Source organism: Lepidochelys kempii, chromosome 1 (genome assembly GCF_965140265.1).
Source record: "Lepidochelys kempii isolate rLepKem1 chromosome 1, rLepKem1.hap2, whole genome shotgun sequence".
Classification (NCBI taxonomy): domain Eukaryota; kingdom Metazoa; phylum Chordata; order Testudines; family Cheloniidae; genus Lepidochelys; species Lepidochelys kempii.
In genome coordinates, this window is record NC_133256.1 from 120,539,032 (window position 1) to 120,561,613 (window position 22,582).

Sequence of the window (22,582 nt, forward strand, 5' to 3'; positions counted from 1 at the left end):
TATATTAGGTAAAGAAATTCTTCCTTCAACGTCAATGGACATTTCAACTTATGTCTATCAAACAATTTATGAGCATCAGTCCTTTTAGTCTGCTTCTGTCATTTCTATTATATTCCTTTTAGGGTTTGTTCCCCCATCCCATCGTGGTGCACAGGGAATTACATGTGCAAGTAGCATTAAGAGTTATGTAGATAAATCTCTGCATGCTGAGAAGAACCTCTACCTTTGAGCTTAAATCTTGCTAATCTTTCTTTATGAATCATATTAATAAAACTCTGAATCATTTTGGTTGCTCTCCATGGAGCCCTTTCTATCTCCATATCCTTTGTAGAATAAGATGGCTGGAATTGCATGATTTTAAACATGAGCTTCCAAGTCCCTAAAAGTACCTGAAAAAATCTATAGAAGTATATTCCATGGTGCTTACTCTCTCGAATATATATGTATGTGTAAGAAATGTGTGAGAGACAGCCCCCTGGAATATACTTCAGTAGATTTTTTCACATATGAACACACACATATATGCACACAGACACTGTGTGACAGCGTATATATGTGTGAGATACATCGATGTACCCCAAGCTCTTGTTTGCCTTTTTTCACAAAACTCTAGACTCTTACACTAAGTAGTACCTCATTTCTGAAACCCGTGGGATTACCTAGAAATAATGTCAGGGTGGCAGAATCTGAACCAAGCAAATACTCTTGGTTTTAGCATAGTTTGAGCCATCATCTCCCACCAAGCTTTTCCTGATCTATAATCACATTATAATCTCTTGTGTAGTCTTTGTCTATCATTCTTTAAATTCTTCTCTGTTTCATTATCCAGGATGTACACTGGCTCGCTGTACATTACATCCTTTTCACAAGCAGTTTTATGCAAAGTAGCATGGTCAGCAGTCACTATCCTAAGAGCAGTCCTTGTTTAGGACTATGGTGGCTTGATTGTGCAAGAACTGATTAGAATTGGGCTCCTGCTCCATTACTCTCTTCTAGAAGGTAGGCTATGAGGGTGACTAAGAGGTATTTCACAGAAGTTATGTCAGGTACAAAACTGAAGTAAGATGCATTGCGCATAGGGGTAGAGTGTTGTTGAGAACCCATGCTAGAACCTGATGGCCACTTCAAGGACAATTTCAACCAATCGGTAGTGTTTGGTATCCAGCTGCTGTACAGAAATAGCACAAATATGGTACAGAAAAGTGTTCTCTAGTTACAGTCTCCATTCCATGCACTAAAACTGGGTAAATAGAGCAAATCTGATTTGCAAATAAAACCTGTCCCTTCACTTTGCAGGTATTTACAACTCCTTTTTATTTATTTATTTACATCTCTAAACTGAGTTAAGCGATTTGTATACTGGCCTTCTAAGACATTCCAGAATACCGAGTAGGCCTATTTTTTACCCCATCGCATAGCTATAGATGTGCACAGTGGAGCTACTCTGTCCTTCTGGGAAGAGGGCCATACTGGATCCAGATAATAAAAATGAACTGCTTGTTGCAAATCAGTGGATCACCAGATAGGAGGATTTAGTCCTTAGAAAATACAACAGAAATAATATACTGTGCTACCATAATGGATCGTTATTATTTCAAGTATACATAGGACTGTACCTCCAGCTACCCAAAAATCCTGATTAACAAATTTAGCCATTTTTAAAATAAATTGGATAACGTTGCTTGATATATGATAGATCAGACAATTTAATTTCAGAAGGGGTTCTAGGCTGAAGCCTGACAGTGTGCTAATTTTTTTAAAAAAGTTCTGAGCCTATAGATAACATTCTTAGCAATAAGTACATAGTACCATGATTTAATACAGTTTAATTTACCTGAATACGTCAGTGACAAGGATTAGGGGTGGCTAGAGGTGCAGTCCTATCCATACTCTATAATTGTAATCTGATAACAGTATGATTTCTATTGTTACTGTCTGAAAGCAAAATTCTAAGGATCTGGGAGTTTCACAGGTAAATTTGCAATAGTCTGGGAATTATGCACACAGACAGTGTAATGTTGCATAAGAAATCAGATTAAGAGAAGAGAGGAGCACATTGCTTTTGTTAACTGTACAATTCTACTTTTTGGATGCATCTAGTTTACACTGGGTTTGTTCAGAGACTTAAACACATCCCTTTGCATAGTCACTCCTATATATTAACATGATACCTATACTTACAGATATGGCAATGGATATTAACCCATATCAGAGAAGAGAACAAGATGTAAAGTTCATATCTGTATCCAGAATTTCCAAAACTCCAATGGTATATGCATCTAGTACCTTAGTTTAAGTCATTACAGAGTCAGAGACAAGAGGTGTCATTTAGATTTGGATGCAGACCAGGACTTCTTCATATTTCAGAGATGCTCAGTCTTAAGTTTTGACCGTGTCCCATCATATTTCAAATCCTCCTCTACTTGTAATGCCAGTCTCACTGGTCTGCAATCTCCTCTTACATATGTTGTGTCAGTAAAGAATGATACATAGAGCAGCTCCAAGGTTAGTTAACAGCACAAACATGTTTACTGAGACACAGAGGAGGTGATTTGCTGCCTGCATGGTTCCTATTCTGTGAATCTCCCATTCACCTCCCCTCAGTCTCATGGGGTTTGTGCATGTCTCCTCGGGGAAGAAGGAGTGGCTTGCTAAATTGAACAGAAACTCTGAGCCACTGTAGAGAGATGCTCCTGGTATACCCAGATCTTAGAACAGCCACTACCCAAGGAATTGTACTTCCTGCCAATTTCCCAGAGGCAGAGGGTATGTGTGTAAAACTTGTTGGCCCATACCAGAATAGGAGTTTCCTGCCTCCATAACAACATAAGAACAGACAAACTGGTTCAGACCAAAAGTCCATCTAGCTCAATATCCTGTCTTCCAACAGTGGCAAATGCCAGGTGCCCCAGAGGGAATGAACAGAACAGGTAATCATCAAGTGATCCATCCCCTGTTGTCCATTCCCAGATTCTGGAAAACAGAAGCTAAGGACACCATCCCTGTCCATCCCGGTTAATAGCCATTGATGAACCTATCGTCCACTGTGATTTTTATCAGCGTAGCGGATAATCTAGCCCAGGGATGGGCAAACTTTTTGGCCCAAGGCCCACATCTGGATGGGGAAATTGCATGCAGGGCCATAAATGTAGGGCTGGGGCAAGGCGTTGGGGTATGGGAGGGAGTGTGGAGTGTGGAAGGGGGTTCAGTGTACAGGAAGGGGCTCAGGGCAAAGGGTTGGGGTACAGGAGGGGAGTAGGGTGTACAAGGGGGCTCAGGGCAGGGGGTTGGGGTGCAGGAGGGGGTGTGGAGTGTGGGATGGGGGCTCAGGGCAGGGGTGCAGGGAGGGGTGCGGAGTGTGGGAGAGGGCTCAGGGCAGAGGGTTGGGGGCTCAGAGAAGAGGGTTGAGGTGCAGGAGGGGTGCGACAGGGGGCTCAGGGCAGGGGGTTGGGGTGTGGGCTCCAGCCAGGTGCCACTTATCTTGAGCGGCTCTGGAGTGGCAGCAGCAAGCAGAGGGGCTAAGGCTCCACGTCCCTGTGGCTCCTGGGGGAGGGGAGGCAGAGGGCTCCGTGCACTGCCCTCGCCTGTGGGTGCCTCCCCCGAAGTTCCCATTGGCTGCGGTTCCCTGTTCCTGGTCAATGGGAGCTGCAGGGGGTGGTTCCTGCAGGTGAGGGCAGCACGCAGAGCCCTCTGCCCCCCTCCCTAGGGGCCGCAGGGACATGGTGCCGGCTGCTTCCGGGAGCGGCGCGGGGCCCACAGCGCCATGGGCATGGCAATCCCGTAGGCCGGATCCAAAGCCCTGAGGGGCTGGATTCAGCTCACATGCCATAGTTTCCCCACTCCTGATCTAGCCCAATATATTTATCTTTGCAAATGATCCATGTTACAGCTCAAAATGCAGAAAAATGGAGGTGGACAGTGTATTACTATCTCTCAAACTAATTAAAAAACCGAAACCACATCATGAAGTGGTTATTGTCATGCTGGGTTGGACATTGCCATGGAACGTGGGTTGGTAACAAAAGGAATACCTTCTTGATCATTGTAAAGATCAGTTAATTTTTTCACTTACTGAAGGGTGTCCTTTTAAATTGAACAGGAAGGCTGAGTATACAGATAGAGTGAGCATAAACCACAAATTTCAGAGTAGCAGCCGTGTTAGTCTGTATTCGCAAAAAGAAAAGGAGTACAGTGAGGATATTTTTATACACACAGACCATGAAAAAATGGGTGTTTATCACTTCAAAAGGTTTTCTCTCTCGTTCACCTGCACATTTACCAATGTGATATATGCCATCATGTGCAAGCAATGCCCCTCTGCCATGTACATTGGTCAAACTGGACAGTCTCTACGTAAAAGAATAAATGGAAACAAATCAGATGTCAAGAATTATGACATTCATAAACCACTTCAATCTCTCTGGTCACGTGATTACAGATATGAAAGTTGCGATATTACAACAGAAAAACTTCAAAACTAGACTCCAGCGAGAGACTGCTGAATTGGAATTCATTTGGAAATTGGATACAATTAACTTAGGCTTGAATAGAGACTGGGAGTGGCTAAGTCATTATGCAAGGTAGCCTATTTCCCCTTAAAGAAAAAGAGTACTTGTGGCACCTTAGAGACTAACCAATTTATTTGAGCATAAGCTTTCGTGAGGTGAGCTGTAGCTCACGAAAGCTTATGCTCAAATAAATTGGTTAGTCGCTAAGGTGCCACAAGTACTCCTTTTCTTTTTGCGAATACAGACTAACACAGCTGTTACTCTGAAACTTATTTCCCCTTGTTTTTTCCTCTCCCCCCCTCCTTCCCCTCCCCCCCCCCCCCCCCCCCCGTTCCTCAGACGTTCTTGTTAAACCCTGGATTTATGCTGGAAATGGCCCACCTTGATTATCATACACATTGTAAGGAGAGTGATCACTTTAGATAAACTATTACCAGCAGGAGAGTGGGGTGGGGGGAGAGAAAACCTGGATTTGTGCTGGAAATGGCCCACCTTGATTATCATACACATTGTAAGGAGAGTGATCACTTTAGATAAGCTATTACCAGCAGGAGAGTGGGGGGAGAGAAAACCTTTTGAAGTGATAAACACCCATGTTTTCATGGTCTGTGTGTATAAAAATATCCTCACTGCATTTTCCACTTTTATGTATCCGATGAAGTGAGCTGTAGCTCACGAAAGCTTATGCTCAAATAAATTGGTTAGTCTCTAAGGTGCCACAAGTCCTCCTGTTCTTTTTATAAACCACAAAACAACTATTGAAAAAAATCATACTGAAACTCACATATGAGATATTATTCTTTGAAGACAAAGCAAATCCCATTATCAGTAGGAATTTTAAGGTTACAATTCTCATTGGGTGAAATTCTCCCCTATGCAGAGGCCCAACATAAAGGCCTATTCACCACCTGTCTGACTGAATCTCTCAAAATAGGACTTTGACAAGGGTGAATGTCATTCATTATGAATAACATATTTTGAATATACAGTGTGGTGATGGATAAATTAATTGGCATACAGAGTCAATTCTATTTTACAATAGTACTGTATAGAAAATGCTATAGGGAAAATCGGCAATGCTGCTTAGAACCAAGGGACCAAATTCATCCCTGATATAATTCCACAAGTCTCTCATTTACCCCTTTATATTTTATATGTTTTCTACCAAGCCAATTTATTTTTCCTTTATCATATCTATGGTATTGCACAGTAATTGGTTGATATCCAATGAAATGTACTTTGCATGCTCTCTTTGATTAATTATCTTTTGCGTTTTACTTGCAATTGCCAAAATTATATATACATGCACATGCATACACAGGTCCTGGACTCTGCGGAGTAGACAGGGAATGTTACAGTGTAAGTGCTCCACCATCTTTTTACCATCAGACCAAGTATTCTAACCTCACATGCAGACCTCATTCTCTGAGCATGGCTCTTTTCAAGAGATATCAGTTCTGTTTAACACTATGGTTATATGGAACTATGATACCCTCTAATGGTCCAGTAACAAACTACACATATTTACTGAGAATACTCAACTAAATAACAAAAAATGCTGACAGAACAGATGGGATTTAGCATTGTGTGCTTGTAAATTGACATTTTTCATGGAAAGCACAATTTCCTAAAATTAAATTGATATTTATCAAATGTTCTGTTTTAAAGAGAAAATGCACTTTTCCATTTTTCTTCAAGAAGTTACGGGTGGTCTAACATTTTACCACCATCCAATTTCCAGAGGGGTTTTTTTTTAATGATTTCTCTCTTTGATTTAGTTAAATAAATATTCATCCAAAGCATATGGCTCTGAGGAAAAGATCTAACAAGTTAAAGAAAGTAATGTTAGACTACATTAACATGAGAAGTGGAACAAGGAGCTAAAAAATATGTAACTCTTACTAGTTAAAATGAAGAATCTAGGCCAGCATCTTTAATCATGATTTTTATTTAATTATGAGAAATTTTGCTTTATCACCTTTACATATAATTAATTCAGATTAAAAAAAATCAATTTCAAAACAAATTTAAGGGTCTGATTGAAAGCCACAAAAGCAAGGAAACTGTCTATACTTAACCCATCTTATTTTGTGTAGGTATTTTAGAACACATAGAAGAGTAGTCTGTTGTTAATATTCATTCATAACTTCACACCAATTTAAGTTATTAATGTACAACAAGGAAAATATAAGGCATTGGCTCTGCATTTAAGACTACTATGGGTGCAATGTTTAACAACCTGTAAAATGCATAAACAGATGAGTAAAAAATAAAGTTATACCCATAAAGCCCAATCTTCAACATGAGTTTTGCTTAAGTGAGGACTACAGGATTTGGCAGTGAACTCTAAATTTGCTTGTTTTGGGGGCTTTCAGTCAGACACTAGCTATATCCATATACGCACCAACATGATCTTGATCTACAAAACCAATGAGTTTTTTGCCATTGACTCCAATGGAGGCAGGATAAATACTATATTTTCCTCATTTGATTTCCTTGATTGTTATGGATATTTTTTTAAAAAAATGTTCCATTGATCCATTATGCTATCTGAAGACCACACAGCCTATCACTAGAACTATAATGATGTGCTATTAGAGCCTTGGTGTATTTTTTGTAAGGTTCACTCACACTATTATATCATCACAATTCTTTTGAACTCTTAGAGTTTTATTGTATGGTTTCCATGCATAGTGAAAAGAGTACACTAAATATTCTGCCTGACAGAGGTTTATTCAGTTTTGAATGTTATCCTTAGTATGCATTCACAATAAAATATTGAAGTTATCACAGTGTCTTCTGAAATGTGTAATACAAGTAATGTATTACCAAGGAACCTTATTACAACTATTAACTATACAATGGTATTAAGTATATTAACTGTACAAACTGCCACTTAACTACTTAAAAGTTTACAGCAGTACAGACCATGGATCAATCACCTGCACATTTCATTTTAAAGAGGAGTGAATATAACAGAAATCTTAACAGGTCTTTAAATATAGTTATGGTACATAGTACAATTACATCAGCACAAAATTTATCTTTACATTTCTGAAGAATGAAAAATGGCAACTGAATTAAATATCTGTAAGAAATGTAGGCCAAAAAATAAAGTACAAGTACTCTCAGTGAAGTGATTTATACAACCTGCATCCTGCAGTTAGCACAGGAGGTATGTTCATCATCAGTCAGTTGTTCTTAGAGAGAATGGAGAGCTGGTTTCATGCAGGACAGACCTTTTTATGTTTTTCTGTCTTAGGGGACATCCTTATGGAGAGGTGTGTCTGTCTGTATGAGAGGAGCTGGAAAAAGATGCCTCCCTTCTTTATTTCAGCTTACCATGAAGTCTCTAGTTACATCACATAACTATTAAATACTAAATGAATATGTCATTAAAAGTATTCTAGAGTTTGTTGCAGGAAGGACCTGCAGGAGCAGCCCTATATATTTTATGAAGTGCTTTATAAAGTTTCAAGCCTATTGTCAACACTCAACAAACAATAAACCATAATAGGGAAATGTATGCAGTATAGTTATAGTGGTATGGGTCCCAGGATAAGGCATACATAGCAATAAATGGCTTCTCCTTTTCATAGAATCAGAGGGTTAGAAGGGACAACAAGGGTCATCTAGTCTAACCTCCTGCCAAGATGCAGGATTTGTTGTGTCTAAAACATCCAAGTATGGACCCTGACTTTGGGTATTAAAATTGTTCTTGAGCACAGCATGCAAGCCCCAAACTTTGGAAAGGCTCAAACATTTCAAACAGCAAGCAAATCCACTGCCCAGTGTGAATTCTTCTGCAACCTCCCCGTGCCGGGGCTCACACTCCCGAGGCATGCGCATCCCAGTCCCATTCTGCTGATTGCCTTGGGAAGGGACATGAGGGTGACTACTGGCCTGCCAGCCTATTTCTGCCATGTGCGGCTGTCTCTGCTGGTGCCCAGCTGCCTCCTGAGCGGCCCGCCTTTCTGCTTGGAGGACATGTGGCGGTGCTTTGCCATTTTCCTGTGGAATCGGGCAATTTTAAAATGCCAGTTGCAGGGGGGGGGGGGTTGTTTGTTTGTTTGTTTGGGTTTCTTTATGAGGAGTCATGGGCTGCTACATTTGGGGCTGGGGGGAGCAAAGGGGAGGGGCCAGTGCCTGTGCTGTGCGTTTCCCTGGGGGAGGGGGCAGCACGGGTATCCTGCATGGGGGGGGGCTCAAGAAGGGGGCAGTAGTGCTAGTGCCGGGGGTGGGGGGCGGTGCCCATGCTGGGTGTCTGTCGGGGGGGGGGGCGGTGTCTGTGCTGGGTGTATGTGTCCTGGGGGGGGGCAGCACCTGTGGTGGGGGGGGTGTCTCCCCGGGGGGGCAGGGCAGGGGGGCGGCGCCTGTGCTGTGTGTGTCCCTGGGGGTGGGGAGGCCGGGGGGCTGTGGCCAGCTGGAAGTGACAGGCGCCTCAGGCCATTCACCTGCGCTGCCCTCGCTCCGCTGCCCCTGCCCCGCCATGGAGCGTCCCCTGGCCGCGCTGCTCGGCAGCCTCCTCTTCTGCTGCGCAGGTGAGAGCCCGGCCCGGGACAGAGCCGGGCGCGAGCCCACGTCAGCCTGTGCCCCCGACCCGCGCCCATCGTGGGCCCGGCGGGCAGAGCGCGCCCCTGCCCCGCTGAGCCGCCTGTGTCCAGGGGCAGCTTGGGATCGGGACAAGGCTCCGGGGCTGGCGGGGGGGCTGCTCTCCCCGGCACTTCCCCCCTGCCAGGTTCCCCCCTCCCCCCGGGTGCACTTTGCAGCAGCACGAGGAAGATGCTGCCCCACCCCGCTCGGGGCTCCAGCGGGGAGCCGGGACGCTGGAGCCACCCCCTTCCCCCCCCCCTCCCCCCAGGGCAGTGCAGTGCTGCGAGCCGCAGCTAAGGTAAGCGGGGCAGGGCTGGCCCCCTGATTGCCCCCCGACCCGACCCGACCCGGGCTAGGCTCTGGCTCCGCAGCCTCCCCCGCCGCCCGCCTCCCCGTTCACACGGCAGCAGCCTGCCCGGCGGGAGCGCCTGCTGCAGAGCCCGGGCTGAAGCGCTGGAGCCCGGCAGCCTCCTGCAGGCTCTGGGGCTGGGCGAGGAGGAGACCTCCGGCCTGAGAGGGAGCGGCAGCCAGGCTGGACCTAAGGCAGTGGGCAGGGGGAGGCTGCACATGGAAGGGCGGGGGGAGGGGGCTCTGGGCGGAAGGGTGTTTGTTGGGGTGACAGGTTGATTACAGGGGGGCAGGGGGCTCTGGACCTCTGGATGTTCGTTGGGGTGATAGGGTGATTAATGGAGGGCAGGGGAATCTGGACGGCAGAGTGTATATTAGGGTGATGGGGTTATGGGGTCATTACTCAGGGAGAGGGGGGCTCTGGATGGTAGGGTGTTTATTGGAGTGATGGGGTGATTACTGGGGGGCAGTGGGCTCTGGATGGAAGGATGTTTATTGAGGTGACAGGGGGTCAGGGGGCTCTGGGTTGCAGGATGTTTATTTGGGGGAGGAGGAGGGGAAATCTGGGTGACAGCTTATATTGGGGCTCTGGGTTTTTCTAGGGTGTAGGGGACTTTGGGTGGAAGGATTTTTAGTGGGGGTCATTGGCTGTCAGGGTTTTTTTTGGGGGGGGGGGTTCTCATCTGGGCTGGGTGTGTGAATGTCTGTCTGTAAAGGGGACTTTAATATGGTTGAGGTAGGGGGTGGCTAGTGGAGTGACCTCCTGTCAAAATTCCCCTTGGGGTTTGGATTTTGAATTTGATTGTCATCTAATCACTTTGTTGTTAATGTGGAGAACTCCTGCTGGGACTTGTAGCTTTTAAAAAAATTATTTAATCAAATCTGTACTAGGTATCTACCAAAATCTTTTTTGTGTTATTTATGTATAGAACAATGTGTTAATTAAAAAAAACAAAACATCAATTTGGTTTCAATAAATAGATTGGGCTACTTAGTTTGGGGCTAATTTTTAAGTGACTTTGGGTTATTAATGCAGTAGAAATCTGGCAATCCTGCTGAGGCAGGTGAGAAAGCAGGAAACTGAGTTCTGTAGGCAAGGAAAGCAAACGCAGCTTGTCAGGAGGGAGCTGTCTGGGTCTCTCACCCAGCCCCAGTACCATCCCTGGGTGCCTCTGTGAAACTTTCAGCATCTGGGGATCATCACCTGGCCTTGGGCTGCAGCAGCCCCAAGAGGAAAGATGCCCCAAGCAGCCCCTTCCTGATCCAGTGCAGCTGGTAAGGAGGGAGTGGGGAGTAGAAAGAGGAATTATTCCTGCTTTTCAAAGCAATGACAGATACCGGAATCCTGGGGGTGAGGGGGCTGAGGTCCCACAGGGAGGGAAGGGGAGGGTCCCCATGGGGCACCTTTGCAGCCAGCACACCTGATGTTCTGTGAGTGACTGGGCCCTGCAGTGCCCTGTATGTGCCTGTGCAAACTTTACCTGGCACGATGGGTGCTCATGGTGGGACCGGGACTGGACATGTACACTGTGGTCTTGCTGCCCATGGTAGTGTCATGGGGCTCTCTTGGAGGCCAGGCACGCCACTTTTGGCCTTTCCTGTGAAGTTGGCAGAGTTGGGCAGCTCGGGGGCAGCCGGGCATAGCGCCCCAAAGAGCACCAGAGGGAGTAGTGGGCGGAGGTAGAGGCTCTGGGACTGTATTCCACTGTGGGCTGGTACTGTGCTTCTGGGGAGACTCCATGGAGCATCAAGACATGGGTGAACAAGTAAATGAGGGAGAGGCTACAGTGATTGCAGGGTCAGTGACAGAGCTGAGGCTGTGTTTGCAAGGCAGTGAGTTGGAGGGGATGATGGCTTTGTGGGTCTCTGCAATGCCCTGGTTGCAAGGGGAGAGAAAGAGAGGGAACCAGCCCACTGACCGATTCCTGCTCTAGCCAAGTGCTGGGCCACTGGGGAAGGCTCGAGGGAAGTTATTACCTGTCAGTAAGACACCGGGAGAAATGTCTCCCTGTTTCTTTATAGACAAGTTTAACCCACATTTCCCACTGATCAAAGGAGAGCTCCATAGCCTCACTGAATGGTCCCTAGTTTTGTCAATTGAATATTTCTAGGAGTTGTGTGGGGGAGTCAGGGTCGTAGATTGTAATTGTTAAACCATTTTGGTTTTTTTGGACTGTGAAAGAGAAAGTGAGTAGGCTCTGTTCATTTACCTGAGCAGATCCAAAATCAAGAAAGAGCGAGAAGTGCTGGCTTGAAAGGTGTGTGTGTGTGTGTGTGTGTGTGTGTGTGTGTGTGTGTGTGTGTGTATGTATGTGTGTAACACTTTAATTAGGACACAGAGTTGAGCAGTGAGAGACACCTCTCCCAAATACTGTAATTATTAGGTTACTTAATCATTGAGGCAGACATGCAAAAAGTGATAATCAATCCCCCAGGCAGGTATTATATTATTGTAAATCATTTCCCTAGCATGAGGTTTATGTGCATTTAAAATAAAGATCATGTTTTTGTCTTCGTTTAATGCACAATGTATTGGCAACCTGAATTCCAAGTAGGAGAGGGTTTCTAACAGGAGATTTGGGAAAGACAAATTTGTAATTGAATTGGGAAGAAGAAAAGAACGTAACTAAGAAAAGCACACAAAAACAACACTTGATTATGCAGCATATAGCTGTTATTTAAAGTAGGTAAGAGTTAAAACCAGTATTTGGAAATAGTAAACATCTCTATAATTCTACATTATTTGCTTAATGAGCAAATCAACAAAAAATTCTTTTGTTTTGTAATTTGCTATTAGCACAAGCTAAAGAGGGCCTGAATAAATTCATTTTTATAATGTACAATATGAGATGTTTATAGGTAAATATAGGTAAATAGTTAAAAACAGACACTTTTTTGGTGTCTGAATGTTGTTATCCTATCATCTCTGTATCTGTTTTTTTATTGATATATTTATTTTTTGTCTCTTACAGCTTAAGAACAAAGGAGGGAAAGGAATACCTTTCCCAAATCAACTGATTATATTATTAAACTCATTTGGAATGGACAATGGAATGTTCCCTACTTTTATCATGATCAAAAACCTCTTCCTTCTCTGCATTTCTATAAGTTTAGCCAATCACTTTGGGTAAGTTGTCACGTGTTTGACATTTTTAAACTGAAGACAGTATGTTCACAGATATGACTTAAAGAACATCTAAAGCTCTGTTTCCTCCCACTGTGTGGCAGGAAGAAAAATAGACTTGCATTTGATCCACTACTAATGTCAGGGGGAAAGGGAGCAATTATTTTTTCCCAATGAAATGTTCTGTTCCTCACCAATTTATGGACCAGTCCTATATCCCTTGCACTGCTGCTGACTGTGGTGAATACTGAAGTCAAAGGGAGTTTTGTGTGTACAAGAAATTCAGGATCACAACCATAGAGGTCAAGCCTGCCAGGTGCTGAATGTGCTGACCCCAATAGCAAGGCACTAAATTATATTTTAAACTTTAAGTAGATGAAGTTCCCATGACTTCAGTGGGAAAAAGTGCTTAACTTTAAATGCTTAAAGTTAAGTACATGCTTTAGTGTTTTGCTTGAACAGGGCCAGAGTGCTCAACACATTGCAGGGATTGAGCCCCTAGTGAGTTCTGAAATAAGAATTGCTGACACCTTTCTTCTTCTGGATCATAGTACACAAGGTACAGTTGGTGAAGCAAGCCATTTCAGGTTGTAATAGGGCAGAGAGAATTCAGTATGAGCTCCCAGTTATTAAAATTAATTATTTAAAAGTGAGCTTGCTCCTACTCAAAATGAAAATACAGGTTTGAAAGTTGAGAAAATATTTTGACAGAATATGTTACAAACAATTCTATTTAATTAAACTTTTTTAGGTGCCTACCTGAATCATTGTTTTCTGAATGTTAACTATAGCAAATATCACTGCTATATTTCACCTCTCAAAAAACCCCAAACATAGGTGTTTTCACTAACGTACCAGAAACAGCCTATGAAAGTGATTTTAAACAAAGCATTTAGCAAGGTTTATAGATATCTAAAGTGACTACATTTTGGTAAAAAGATATGTATACAATTTTGTTGAAAAATAAATTTTCCTAATTGAATCCCATCCTGGAACATACATTAACAGCTCCCCACTTTGAAAAATACATAATAAAGATAGATTCAAATAAACTCCCCATCTCAACAACATTACATTTTTGAAGAGATTGGAACTAGCACAGGAGCCAAACTTTGTGACTGGTGTCTCTTTAAAATGCACAAAACTAACACCTGGGTGTGAACTCCCACAAACCTTTGGATCTGAACTTGATGGCTCAGACCCATCTCCAATATAAGCCTATTAAGACACTCAGAACTCTGTTTCCAGTCATTTGAGAAAAAGCAGACAGTTCTAAACGTGCATACTACAAGGAAGCTGAACAGCTGAAAAATTCAAACACTAGTCTATGGTACACCAGCTCCTGCTATCATGCAGCCTATGGCAAAGCTCCCATTGGATCTTATTGGGAGCAGAATCAGGCTCTTAGGTCTAGAGTCACAAAAATACTGAGGCGTAGTGATGCTCAGAGCCACCAGGCCTAACTCTTAGGCCTGAGTTTGGTGTGTGGACTCCCTATGCAACGAATGGGGAGAGAGAGGTGCCTTAGAATGAGCGATTCACAAAACCCAGCACCCTAGCTTGCTCCTCCTCTAAGCTAGCCAGTGGGAGATGCTATGTTGATGGGTGTGTCCTAACCAGTGCCCATCTCTCAAAGATAGATGCCTAAACTCAGACTGCCTGGGGGCACCTACCTCTACTTGGGATTCTCAGCTGCTAACCTTCTCCTGGTGTTAGGCAGGAGGAGAATGACTACCTTGTATTTTACCAAAGGTGGGAAGGAGGACAAGGACAACAACCTCTCTCATAACTTTTAGTCCACTCCTCCTGCTCCAACTGAGGGAACTTCACATCAGAATGTACCATAACTCAGGGGTGAGAGCACTCACCTAAGAAATGACAGAGTCCCTGTTCAAATCCCGACTCCTCCTCAGACAAAGTGGGGAGAACTGTGGGTCACCCATATCCCAAGTGACTTTCCTACCCACTGGGCTAAACGTTAGGAGGGAGGTTTCCCCTGGGGAGGTTGTGTACACTTCTTCTCCCCCTTTATCCCCAGCATTCTGTGTAAGCTTCTCTATAAGGCCTGATCCACTGGCAAGGTCTGAGCTGGATCAGGCCCTGCAAGCGAGCAATGCCTAGCTTCCCCTGGTTTCTGCATTGATCTGAGCCTTAGGTGTCTGGCTATCAAGCATAAGGGACAGTGCATGTGCTCAGCAGCAGAAACATTGGTGCCAAGGGAACTTTTACTGCAAAAATTGAGGTGCTGAATGAGCTAGGCACCTATGGGGTTCAGAGGTAGCTGAGCAGAGTGTTTGTGAATCTCAGAGGGGCCTTGTTCTGGGATTTAGGTGCCTAAAGTGATAGTTAGGTGCCTACATCCTTTTGTGAATACGTACCTTAGTTTATTATAGAAATGAAAAGGAATTAGACAGTGATAGTTTGGCTCTACAAAGATGGTGGTAATTTGTTAAAATTTTACCATTTTGAGAAATGTGCTAGGATTGCAACCTTGAGGTCTCTGCCCTTTCACTTCACTGGTATAGTAAGCAGGAAAGCATGCAATAAGTTAGCATTAGCCATGTTTTCTTGGATAATATTCAGTCCTTTAACTGCTGTATGGTATTCCCTTTAACAAAGAAGTGTGGATTTGTTGGTCTTTGAAGACAGGGTCTTTAAAGTGGCTAAAAATAGGAAAAAAATAATGGATAGAAATAAGCCTCAGGCAGGATTCATTGCAAAGTTTTGCCAGTGTACTTCAATTGTGACCTGCAACTCACCTGAGTTGTAAAGCCTGTACCATATAAACAGAGAGAGACAGTCCTGCCAAATTGGGCCATTTGATTCCATGAGTTAATCAAATAGCTATTAAGTACTAAAATGCAACTCTACAATACCATTTTTTTCCATTTGTGATCCAATAATTTACCCTAGGCCTGTAGAGGTAAACAGCTCTAATCCACTCTACTGTTGGTGCTACAGAATTCAAGTACTGAGGTAAGGTCAAATTGTCACTGTGCTCATGCAGCAGCCTCGGGGCAAAAGGTGGTGCAGTGTATCTAAGTAGTTCTGCCTTAGAAGCAGCGGCAATGTCAGTGTATAGTTTAAGTGCTTTGGGATGCTTCAGGATAAAAAGGTACTATATTCAGATAAAATATTAGGGTGGTATAGTAACGGTAGTAGCCCTTTGATTGCCACAGTTAACACTTATTATTGCCAATAGACTGTACTGTAATGATTTAGGATCATTTAGGTTTGGTATGCAGTGCTACATTTTAGTGTGTTTTATTATAAAACATTAAGGAAAAGTTGCTGTCATTTTGGACCAATGGACAAAGATTAAAAAACAAAACACCAAAAGAAGTTGTAGATGAAGGCTGTGATTTTCGAATCTTCCTAGGAGACTAAGACATGTAATACCCAATGAAATAAATGGGAATTATGTATCTAAATCCCACAGACGGTTTTTAAAATCTCAGCAAAAGCAAAATCTCAGCTGTAATTCTGGGCTATCATAAATATGGAATGACTGCTGAGAATTACATACAACATTAAGCCATGGGGGGAAAGAGAGGTGTAGAACTGTAAACATAGTTACATGGTGTTATTAAAAAAAGTGACAAAATTAAAATTCAGAGGTATAGATCAAATAAGAGCAGAATACAAAAACCCCCAACCCAGCATTGTTCATATAATAGCGATTTATGACCCTTTTTCTGCATAAACAGTCTAATGTGAGTCAAGCAGACTTCAACCTTGCTAGAATTAGACCTTAAGTTTTATAATACCTTACTCTACTGAGGTATCTTAAGATGCTTTACAATTTTGCTGAAACTAAAAATTAATCTGTACTATGATGTTAGTGAACAGTAAAAAATCAATTACAGTAAAAGCAAACAGCTACAGATTAGACCAAGGGTCTGATTTTTCATTCCTTGTGCACCCAAAACTTCCACTGAACTCAATAAATGTTTTGAGTGTGCAAGAAATACAGTATCCATTTGTCACAGAACAAACAAAAGGTGGGCATGTTTCTGATGTCACTGGGGGGGTCGAAGACAGTGGACAGATTCTCCAGAGAATCAGTGGACCATAGCTGGCATCCCATAGAACAAGGAGTCACTTATTCAGTGTCTTACCCTGTGAAGTATGCGTTGCTTTCTTGGGTGCAGTTGAGAATCTTGCAGTATCACGCCCTCAAAAGATTAATTTAGCTGTTATTTGGTAAAGGCTCACTTTATGAGTGACCAAAAATATCTTTTCGCTAATGAGAAACCTAACTGGGAACCAGTACTATTCATGCAAAAGGAGAAGTGAGGTGGATCTTAATCGCAGTCAGTCCAGCTTGCTGTTGACTCTTTCTGCGTTAAGAAAACTAAACTGTTAATTGGAGCTGGTCGAACATTTTCATCAAAAAGTCAGCATTGTTTTTTGAATTTTTGAACAGTTCTACTATTACTCAAGCAATTTGGAATGCCAGTAAGTAAGGCCCTGCTTTTCCAATAAATTCAGGCAGTAGAAAGTGATCGATGCATTGCAGCTCCCTGATCCTCAGCCGGCGTAAAAGTTAGAGCCAGCAGAGGGCCTATTCTAACCTTGTGTCAGTAGAGGATAAGTCATAGTATGATGCCCCCTCCTGATCACGCTCCTCCTGATACACCCCTTCTCTTCCCTTGCTCTGGGATACAGTAGAGGATGTAGCAGAGTTGCTGCTGCCAGGTTTCCACCAGTGAAGGGCATTTCCCTACACAAAAGGAGTAATTCTCCACCAGCTATCTCCAGCCTTAAAACTTGACAGTGATTTATCACAGAGGGAGAAAGGCACAGTCTCTACCTCAGAAGAGAAAAGGGAAGAATTCTGAAAATCTCTCAAGTAGTAGAAGGCTGACTTCATCACTGCAGAAACTTGCTCTTCACACATAAGGCCTCAAGTCAATTAGAATGCTCCTCCACTTGAGCAAAGGGGATATCTTTGGTTTTCTGAAATGCAGCTGAGAGGAAATCTTATGAGGATGCATGTTGACGTTGGTGTTATTCACTATCAACTAACAGTTTTAATCAGAGTAAGTGAGAAATATATGAGCCCTACTAACTCTAGCTCCCGAGCAATGCAAGAATTTTTTCTCTACAATATATTTTTTGGGTGTTTTGTCTGGTCTACTTTTACATATCTTAGTCAAAGGGGCTTCCTTTGTTCTCCATGAGATACTACTCCACAATCTAGTAGCTCTCATCATTCAGATGATTTTCATGAAATTCAGTCTTATTTTATCTCCCCTTCACATTATTCCTGGTTATGCTCTACAACCCTAAACAAAATTTCTTCCCTGGGGTCATCATGCTTCTAGCACTTATAGACAGTTATCAGTTCTCCCTCATGTTCTCGTAGGGCCTGGTCCAAAGCCCATTGAAGAGACTCCCATGGGCTTCCATGGCCACATAGGTCTTTTCATGCTTCCTCTGAATCAGGCATTTCATTGTTTTGGTTTCTCTTTTCCTAATTCCTTCCAGTTTGTCTCTGTATAATAGCATGGTACACAGATGCCTATTCAGTCATGAGGAATGCTAATTCATTGGGACCCTAATTTCCAGCTGTGTCCACTCACAGCCTATTCCTTCCTTCCTTTTTTACCCCTTTACCTTGAAAGACCATCTGAAAAAAAATGCAAAGCTTACGTACCCGTAGAACTACCAGTGCAGCAAGAATCTAATTCACGTTTTTGGGATCACTTCATCCAAAGGAGGCATGGAAGACTAAATTACAGGAAGACTGTCGTAATACGCATTTGATATTGATCAACATTTGTCACTGAGGTATATTGTCGCAGTTTCAGAGTTAGCTGCACCTGTATTTCTCCTCTGTAGTCCCTTACGGCCATCCACTTAAGGTTTCAGGCTCCGAGTCATTACCTCTCTTTGGTGGGGAGACCCAGGTTTTTTTCCCCTCCTGACCAAAGGTTTTAAGGCTACACATTCCCTTGGCGTATACTGTACTGTGATATCCCCAGCAAACCAGTGCCTGTGCTTAGCTTGCTCTATGGGGATATGACCAGTGTGTGCCAGCAGTTCCAAGTTACCACACAACTCTTGCTCTGCAAAGTACATTTATTCTTTGGATAAAAGCATCACAGAGAAAATATCTAAAAAAGTCCGCACATACTTACTAACGTACCAGAAAACTACCCATCTTCCGCAAGGGGAGTCCGATAGGCCAGCATTCCTTCTACCCCTTCAGCAAGGGCTGAGGTCCCCTTTGGACCAAAGGTCCTGTCCATTTGCTGAAGCAAAAGGAAGATCCTGAATCTGTTTAAACTCAGTCTTTATATATCTCAAGTTCTTTCTTTGTCTCTTGGTCTCTGGAAAACGCAGTTGGAACCAGTGTATGCAAGCTATCTCATAGTGGCGGTACCTCACTGGAGCTGTTTATGGTCTCAGCGACTTGCCTTAACCAAACCCCATTGTATTTAGTTCTTGGTGGAGCTGTGGTGGCCCCTACCCCCATCTCTATAGAGTCGGGGACACTCATACATAAACCATTCCTAAATTTAATACAGTGCTCTCCAAAGATACTATATGGGGTTGTACTATCTGCCACATATACAGGTAGAGAGACAAGGTGGGTGAGGTTATATTTTTATTGGGCCATCTTCTGTTGGTGAAGAGACAAATAAAAGATTACCCCGCCCCCTTCTCTGTGAGACCCTGGGACCAACATAGCTACAAAAACACTGCAAACATTGACATGCAAACAGTTCTATATTTTGCAGAAGGGTCTAGCGTGCAGTTTAGATTTTGAGATTGCTAATGAAAAAGTCATTTACTTTGGGTCGGAGTTAAGGTTGTAATTTTACAATGAAATATGCAATTCTTTATATTTTATGAGAATGTGATTCTTTATGGGTACAGTAAAAACTGCTATGTTATTAAGAACTATCTTCAGCCTTCATTTCCATACTTTTAAATGCTCAAGTTTTATAAATGATGTAATAGGTAAGTATGTTATTGTCACTGAGCAACTTTAATTGTTGGTAAAGAAAGATTTTTGGTTTTGGAATGACAGTGGACTCAGGAAAGACCCCTAAGAGACAGTAAAAGAATTAAAAGCAAAAGAGACAAACTGCTTAAGATCAAACAAACATGAGCAAAATCAAGCAAGTATACTTCTTGTCAAACCAATTTAATATTGCAATCAGTTCAGCATAATCGAGGCCATCAAAACCAGCAGAAATGTCCAGCAATGCAAAACCTTATAACTCCCTAAAGATGCTCAGTCATCCACATTGAAAGGTAAACCATTCACAGTTTTAAGCATCACTGTCTCTGTTGCAATTTGGTCCAAAGCCTGACAGTTAACACTGACAGATTGTTTGTGATAAGGCAATGATATACTGGTAGTTACTTGACAACAATTCTTTCAAGAACTTTCACAAGAAAGGGCAAATTAGACACTGAAAAATATTTTAGATTTCAAAGCTGCTTTTCTTTCTTGCATTCTTTTTTAAGAATAGGGTTTCCAGTAGGACTGGAATTACACCAGAATGCAGAGACAAATTAATAGTTTGTGTAATAAATAGAGGGGTGTTTATTGGCACTAGGGTGACCAGACAACAAAATGAGAAAATTCAGGACGGGGTGGGGAGTAATAGGAGCCTATATAAGAAAAAGACCCCAAAATCGGGATTGTCCCTATAAAATCGGGACATCTGGTCACCCTAATTGGCACTCTCCTGGAGAAATTCAGTTGGCCAGGTACCAAAAGAAAGTTTACTTTTCTGAACTAGTATCTTGACTTCCCTTTTTTGAGATAGTTTTACAATCTAACAATTCTGATAATATATTAAACTGTTTAATGTGTAATTTAATTCCTTCACCTGAGACCAGGGTAAGGGCTGGGGATACGAGTGAGCTGGAAAATAATGAACCCTTAATGATCTTAGGACCTCCTTTTTAAAAAGGGCAATTTCATCTTTCCATCTATCAGGAGAAATAATTGAATATGTCCTTTTGCTGTTGTTGGGGAAAAGAAGCCGATTAAATGTTTTAAACAGGCTTCTGAGATTTTCCTTCTGTGTCTGCAATGCCAGCTGAATAGTTAGTACCTCTGTCACTTCTGTTACCTGCCTCCATTCACTAGGATGTTGTTTTCAACTAAACCGAAGGTGCAGCTGCCATATTATTTTAGTTGATCATTTGCACTGCACTATCCACCTCAGTGAGGCACTGGCCAATGGAGCAGATGTAGTCATAAGAGACAGAACTGGGAGTTAAATTAACCTGGAGAGCATAGAGTGGTTGGATGGTCTTGTGGCTTGGGCAAGGGGTGAGATTCAGTGTAGTGCCTCTAAGAACCTAGGGGGAAGGGTTAAAAGGGGCTTCAAGGCTTTGCACACTCCTGATCCTGGGCTGCTCAAGGGGCTGCCTCTAGCATAACTTAGCCCTCAGGGCCCAAGTTATAGCAGCCTCCCAGCGCTGCCCTGTAGGCTCTAGCATTTCTGGGAATCTCCATAGCACTGCCTGCTATGGTCCCCACACTGAAGTGCCCTCCTCCCTCCCCCTCGAATGCTCCCCTATATTATGGCTTGCAAGAAGGTTCGTCAAGTGCCTGCATTGGGGAATCGTCTGACAGAGCCCTTTTTACCCAACTAGGCCATTAAAAAGAATATCTTTTCAGTTTTCAAAAAGAGTCTTGGGTAAAAATTCTTACTGAAACATTTTTGAGTTCTGGTTTTTTGATTCAAAAACACAAATATTTGACCAGAAATTAAAATTTTTAGGCAAAACTTTTTGGTGAACAATATTTTTTTCACCAAAACAAAAAGGTCTTTCAGTGAAAATATTCCAGCCATTTCTCCTCGTGACCCCTTAGTTTCATTGTCTTTAGTAACGTATTCTTCATTCTAAAAAAACTGGAAAGAAGTTAACATAGGTTCCTTCCTTATGCCCCGGACACAAGGTTAGGTTTGCTTTGTCTGTAAACTCACATAGAGCACCCTGGACCTGATCCCACAGTACTTGAGCAGACAGTTAAAGAAAGGGGGGGATAGGATATTTTGCTGGCTTAAAGGGCCACCAGGCCTGACATATTTAGACATGTCTATTGAAGTCTATGAGACTTTAAATTGAACAAGGAATGCATGATTCGACCTAATGGCTGTAGAATCAGGTCCGCAATGTATAACAGTTGTTTGCTCAATGCAAGGGATGAAAACAAGGAGGGGAGTAGAAGAATTGTTTATTCTGTGCTGTGCTTTTGAGAAACCGAGAAGATTTGGGGTGAAATCCTGGCTCCATTGAAGTAAATGGGAGTTTTGCCATCAGCCACTTGTTCATCTTTGATGTTCTGAGATTTCTCATACAGAAAGATATGTCACTACCTCTCCCAGCAGCAAAGCAAAAAGCAGAAGCAGAGGAGGGGCATGAGGAATAGAGGAAAACCATGCAGTTCACATTGCAGAATTTCATCTGAATACTTCAGACTGTGGGAGAGGGTGGAAAATTGGAGGGAAGCAGGGTATGAGATCTAATCCCCATGGATCCCTCTGAGACTGGCACAGCTTTTAATCTGTTCCTTTTATTTTTATTTATTTATTTATTTATTTATTTATTTATTTATTTTAAACAGCTTCTCACTAATGCCAACAGCTTCAGGGAAAGATGACACCAACAATAATATTACCATATTCACCAGGATCTTGGATGGCCTACTGGATGGCTATGACAATAGATTGCGCCCAGGACTGGGAGGTACAGTAGAATTTCTATTGCATCATTTAGTGTCACTCTTGTGTAATTACTACAGTGAAGCCTACATAAAATGAATATATGTCAGTGGAACAAACCTGTTAAATGTACTTGCTCTGTCTACGTAACCAAATGGAAACAGAACAAAGCCTTCGTAAACAAATGGCTGATTGTGATGGGGAATAAGATACCATCCAGAAGTTGATGAGAGGACTCTCCTTCTTGCTAGAAGGACCCCGGCTGCTTGCCTTGACTGTAGGGATTCACAGCATCGCAGACTGAGCAAACT

General features: G+C 42.7%; 1 protein-coding gene across 1 annotated transcript in view; it reads left to right on the plus strand.

Annotated features, from left to right (window-relative positions):
• Positions 1-12,451: 12,451 nt before the first annotated feature.
• The window catches only part of GABRA5 (gamma-aminobutyric acid type A receptor subunit alpha5), a 79,651-nt gene continuing 69,520 nt past the window's right edge, over positions 12,452-22,582 (plus strand). Inside the window, exons 1-2 of the mRNA XM_073353115.1 lie at positions 12,452-12,576; positions 22,175-22,296. Of these exons, the coding sequence (XP_073209216.1) occupies positions 12,491-12,576; positions 22,175-22,296 (208 nt within the window). The 5' untranslated portion in view covers positions 12,452-12,490. The remainder of the gene's footprint in view (positions 12,577-22,174; positions 22,297-22,582) is intronic.